At 34.3% G+C, this 6,000-nt stretch overlaps 1 protein-coding gene across 2 annotated transcripts in view; it reads right to left on the bottom strand.

The window, feature by feature from the left end:
* The window catches only part of LOC107708740 (contactin-4-like), a 143,164-nt gene that overhangs the window by 8,169 nt on the left and 128,995 nt on the right, over nucleotides 1-6,000 (bottom strand). For both annotated transcript variants that reach the window (XM_016513039.1, XM_016513040.1), the window contains 4 exons: nucleotides 4,660-4,780; nucleotides 3,622-3,780; nucleotides 2,583-2,732; nucleotides 1,268-1,338 (listed from right to left, as the gene is read on the bottom strand). In XM_016513039.1, coding sequence (XP_016368525.1) covers nucleotides 1,268-1,338; nucleotides 2,583-2,732; nucleotides 3,622-3,780; nucleotides 4,660-4,780 — 501 coding nt within the window. The remainder of the gene's footprint in view (nucleotides 1-1,267; nucleotides 1,339-2,582; nucleotides 2,733-3,621; nucleotides 3,781-4,659; nucleotides 4,781-6,000) is intronic.

The following is a 6,000-nucleotide window of genomic DNA, read 5'->3' as shown; positions in this document are numbered from 1 at the left end:
GGTCAATCACAACGCACTGGATAGCTGGCTAATCAGAGCACACCTCGCTTTTCAGACCGATTAGTTTTGTAAAAATCGACGCGTTTCAGAAAGGCGGGGCATAGAGGAGAAACAATAATGTACAGTATGTGGAAAATAATGTGTTTTTTTTACTTTAAACCGCATAAACACATTTCATTACACCAAATACACAAAATAATGTTCTTTTTAGCAGCATCATATGACCCCTTTAAAGATGACAACAGGCAACGTACCAAGAGTACCATGATATGTAACGTGGGTGGTGTATCGCGGTTTTTCGGTTCGGTTTGAATATTGTTACACCCCTAATGAATACATTTATACATTGAATACAAATTAAATTTTTAAAATATAATTTTTAATATTAGTGACTGTATTTCCATTCCGCATATATGTATATGAATAAATTTAACATTTAATTAATTTTTTTAAATACAATTTTTTATATTAGTGACTGCATTTCCATTCCATTTCCAAGTACAAAAATGAATTAATTTCACATAAAATAATATTTTGTTAAAAATAAACAAATATTTATCAATATTGAAATCTATTTTGCTTTGTCTGCCATCTTGGATAGGATTTTTCTGAGCTTGCATTATAGTATAACCATTTTTCTGCAAAAAATAAAAAAGATGCTGTCTTATACTTGATGAGAACCTATGATGTCTTAAAATACAATATAACACTAGGTTTTGTAAAGTAAAATCCACCGGTACTCCTTGCATTAGTGGGACATGGTGGTTTTGGAGTAAAAGAAGACATGAAATTCTCTAGTACAATAGTTGGTGTTCTGTGGTATCCATCATTTTTATTTCAAAGACAATACAATGAGAAAGTCTTGAAATGAAGTTTCAAGCTCCCTGTGACAAACGTCTAGCTCAATAGATAACACCAGCTGACTCTCAAACCTGAACAATAGAACATGCCTCATGAAAGGAGATACAGAGAGAGAGAACATAATCTTTGAAAAGTTCCTCGCAAAAATTCGAGGGTAACTCCATTTAATTATCTTCGCTGCTTCTCTTGTATGACAGCAGCAGTTATTGCTGTGCAGCTCTTACAGAAAATGAAGTGTTATGTGTATCCGCTTTACTATGATTAATGAAAACCTCAAATAAAGGGAACAATAGTGTCTAGCCAGCTTGCAAAAGGAGACTGTATACAAAAGACTCACTAAGGGAGAGAAACACACACACACACACACACCGACAGACGAGCGAGTGAAATGCACTGGCCATCTTACCTCCCAAGTGATGACTAACTCTGATCGACTGCCACCTCCTCCGCTCACGTTGGCTGGGGTGACCTTGGGAACTGGAGGAAGGAAAAGATTCCTCAGTCCAGCTCAGGTCTGACCATTTAAGATTTCAATTATTGCATATGATTTGAAAGTTCAACAAATAATATGGATATGATTTGAATTAAATTATGTTAAACAATGTTTTAATGTACATGGACATGTTTATATTTTTAGATGCTGGGGACTATTTCTGTTTGAGCATTTTTATGGTATGATTTAACAGTTTGAATGTGACCTGACAATTAAAACTGATATGACTTAAGTTGTAATGTATAAGAACAAGTGTATTTTTTAGATGCTGGTCACCATTTCTTTTTCACCATTTTTTATATTTTTTTCCCCTTTTGCAGTCCCTGATAGTTACAATTATTTTAAATACACTACTGTTCAAAAGTTTGGGTTCATCAGGGATGCATTGAATTGATCAAACGTGACAGTAAAAACATTCATAATGGTACAAAATTTAGTTCTTTTGAACATTCTATTCATCAAAGAATCCTGCAAAATATCATGGTTTCCAAAACAATATTAAGCAGCATTAACTGTTTTCAATGTTGATAATAAGAAGAAATGTTTCTTATGCAGCAAATCAGCATATTAGAATGATTTCTGAAGGATCATGTGACACTGAAGTGTGGAGTAATGATGCTGAAAATTCAGCTTTGCATCACAAGAATAAATAACATTTTAAAATATATTAAAATAGAAAATAGTTATTTACATTGAAATAATATTTTTGATTAAAAAAAAATCATCCTTGGTGAGCATAAGTAAGATCTTTCAAAAACATTAGTGTATATTTATTTATATATTACTATATTTATTATTATATATGTATGAGGACAAGAGTATATTTTTAGATTTTTATTCCTTTTTCACAATTTTTAATCACCTTTTTGCCTTTTACAGTTCACTTAAATGGTCCTGCAGTGAGAGAAATTAATTTTTTAATACTCCATTTAGCCTTTTAGTAATTTATAGGCTATAAAACTGCATGCATAACTACATTTTTACCTTTTTGAAGAAATGTGAGTGGTGTTTGCCCATACAAAATAAGCCGTAAGAATGCTTAAGCATTGCAGGATATTACTGTGTGGTTGCTAAAGTGCTTTTTAGTATTTTACTATGCACTGCTTCCAAGTCTCTATGAAATTCTAGTTTGACTCCCTCATTCAATGTAAGCATGGAAAGAGTGCATCACACCACAGGACGCTAATTAAAAGAGCCACATGCAGACTAACGTGACGGAAGCACTCACCCGTTTCTTTCGTCCTGGCTTTCTTTGAGGGTTTGCTGGGCTCTCCTGTGCCCACTGCGTTGCTTGCCAACACTCTGAATTCATACTCCACCCAGGGGTTAAGCTCGATGACTGTAGCAGTCAGATGTGAGCCCCCGACCACCTTCGGCACTGGAACAAAACAAAACACACACATAGTGTGAGACGAGCCCCCTCGTGAGCCAGCACAGGCCCCCCACACGCTCACACAAACACCAAGCACAGCATGCATCTCTCCAGCTTGGTGAGATAATAGGCTCTGCAGGTAAGATACAAAAACCGGGCTTATCGACAGGTGCTGTGAAAGCAGAGATAAAAATAACACCCTACAGTTCAAATTATACAGTACAATCAAGAGCAAAGAGGTCAAGAGATATAATGCAGCTTAATTTTTTTGTATATTGTTGTGTCATATTGTATTAGATCACTGTATATGGTGTACTGTAAAATATTGTTTATTATCTATCTATCTATCTATCTATCTATCTATCTGTCTATCTGTCTATCTGTGTTCAAAATTTTAGGGTCAGTAAGATTTTTCTTAAATAAATTAATACTTTTATTCAGCAAGGATTCCTCAAATTTATCAAAATATTTTTTTAAAATTTAATTATTTTTTAAATATTTTAAATTAACATTTTTTAAATTAATATTTTAAATTAATATTCTAAAATAGAAAACTGCTTTTTAAATAGTAACAATTCACAGTTTTACTGTTTTATTTCTGAACAAATAAATACAGCCTTGGTGAACATAAAATGTATTATTGTAAATTAATATTAGTAAATCAGTACATCATATACACATGTAGTTTAATAATATAAAGCATAATAATGACTTAATACATTTTTTTTTTTCATTGCATAAAGTTATCGCAAGCCTTCAAAAGGCCGGCGCATGAGTCAAAACAAACACAAGATGAAAATCTCAGTACATAATAGGAGAGGAAAAAGCAGGGGGACGGAAAAAGGAAACTATGCAGCAAATGTTTTGATCAGTGAAAGCTGGTTAGGAGCCCCACCTGTGCTAACAGCTTGCCAGCCGAGGGAGAAAGGGGTTCTAGCCTGGATGGTGTAGGCAGTAATTGGACTGTGATTATCAGGACCAGGCCTCCAGGAGAGAGTGGCAGTGGTATCTGTGATTTCTTCCACATGGATGCTGGTAGGGGGGCCGGGGGGACCTGAGACGACAGCCATGCAAACCAGAAACACACACACACACACACACACACACTTCTCTGTCACGCTTGTAGGCTGCATATAAACGGCCGCCTAAAGCACAGCAGTGAAGCTGGTTAACTTTGAGCTACTTTTTTTCACTGACTTAAAGGGGTCATATGATGCAATTTCAATTTTTCCTTTCTCTTTGGAGTGTCACAAGCTCTTGGTGCATAAAGAAGATCTGTAAAGTTGCAAAGACTAAAGTCTCAAATCCGTCATTTCTCCGATCACACATGCAGACATGGTTTTATGTTTACGCAGCGCAATGCAACGCGTAAAAAGACAGTTTAAGTCATTATAATCCGAAATTATGTCCCCACTGGATGCAAAAAATGCCTAGTTTATAATGGGTTTTAATGTTTTTGTGTCATCGCTCCGGCCGGGACAAGGCATCACAGTATGGTTAGGGGCGTAACATTTCCGTCACATGCTTAAAGTATTCGGCCGATCACAACGCACTGGATAGCTGAGAAACAATAATGTACAGTATGTGGAAAATAATGTGTTTTTTGAACCTTAAACCGCATAAACACATTTCATTACACCAAATACACAAAATAATGTTCTTTTTAGCAACATCATATGACCCCTTTAAAAGCTCTAGTTAGATTGTCTCCTTTTTTATTGGTATTTTTTTTTACTAAAGCAGGAAAACCCATTTTTCCTTTATTTGGTAAATACTTCAAGGGCTGGTTTAACAGTCTGTAACACTGTATCCAGTTAGTTTTTATGATGGACATTTAATATTCAATAGTCATAGTGTGCAAAAGATTATGTTTGTATATAAGATATGAGATATACAATGTGAATGTGTTATATGGATTTTAAAGCATTTTCACCTCTGACAATCAGGTCGGTTGCAATGGAGCTGCTGTCCACCTTAGTCTGCACTGCACACGTGTACTTCCCAGCATGCCTCAGCTGAATGTTCCGGATCATGATGTCACCTGCCGAGTGCTGCTAAAAGAGAAAGATCAAAGTCATGGTAAGGATTCACAGTTTGGGTAGAGAAAGGAAACTTATTTTTTACTCAATTATATTTATTTCTCTTATGATTTTTTTTCTATTGAATTAGCTTGTTTTTTTTTTTAATTGTTTTAAAATGTACTTACACTACTGTCCAATAGTATGTGGTTGATAAGATTTTTTGTTGTTGTTGTTTTTAACAGATGTCTTTAATCCTCACTAAGGTTTTGATTAATATATAGCAACAGCAATTTTAAATAAATGTTTTAATATGTTTTAATTTTAATGCGTTTTAAAATGTAATTTATTCATGTGATCGCAAAGCTGAATTTTCAGCATGATTACTCCAGTCTTCAGTGTCACACGATCCATTGGAAATGATTCTAATATGCTGATCTCGTGCTGATTTGTGGAAAGTGGAAACTGTGATGATGTTTTTTTTTTTTTAAGAATACTTTAATGTATAGAAAGTTCAAAAGAACAGCATTTATTTGAAACAGAAATCTTTTGTAACATTATAAATGTCTTCACTGTCAGTTTTGATCAATTTAATGCATCCGTGCTGAATAAAAGTATTAATATCTTCCAAAAACAATTTTTTTTTGAAAATTTTCCCCAGCTTTCTGTACAGCTGTTCACAAACTAGGATTAATGAGACATTATATATAAAAGTTTTTTTTTTTTCCCTTACCATGGCTTATTATTGCCTTAAAAGACTCTTAGAATTGTTTAAATGACTTAAGCAAAAGTCTGATATGTGGAATTAATAACTTTGCATTTTTTTTACTTATCCAGGGTATACACTTTCTCCACATTCTTCACTTAAAGTGCTGCTATTAAGATACATCGCTCATATTAAATCATAGTAATCATGTTAAATAATATACAGTAAGAGTGGCAGTTTTCGCTTTTAAAATAGAGCACTTCCATCTAGAAAGTTCTCCATCGCTTGTTTCTTTGGCGACGGGGCTCCTACGGATGACATGATGAACAAGATGCTGAGAATCAGCCCCTCACCCCCCAAAAAAAATATCATGAACTTTTAATGAAAAGAAAAGAAACGCATGTGACTGTACAAGTGCTGTAATTCATATCACTGAGTGGGAAGCGTAATTATACTCTAGATTAATACAGAATGGGTTGTCAGTGGCTGCACATATAAAGGGAAAATCTCTTATCATAAATTCACAAACTCAAAACTGTGGAATTTAATG

This window comes from Sinocyclocheilus rhinocerous, unplaced genomic scaffold, assembly GCF_001515625.1.
Source record: "Sinocyclocheilus rhinocerous isolate Xijiao unplaced genomic scaffold, SAMN03320098_v1.1 scaffold1107, whole genome shotgun sequence".
NCBI lineage: Eukaryota > Metazoa > Chordata > Actinopteri > Cypriniformes > Cyprinidae > Sinocyclocheilus > Sinocyclocheilus rhinocerous.
This window is presented reverse-complemented; position numbering and strand designations above follow the sequence as displayed.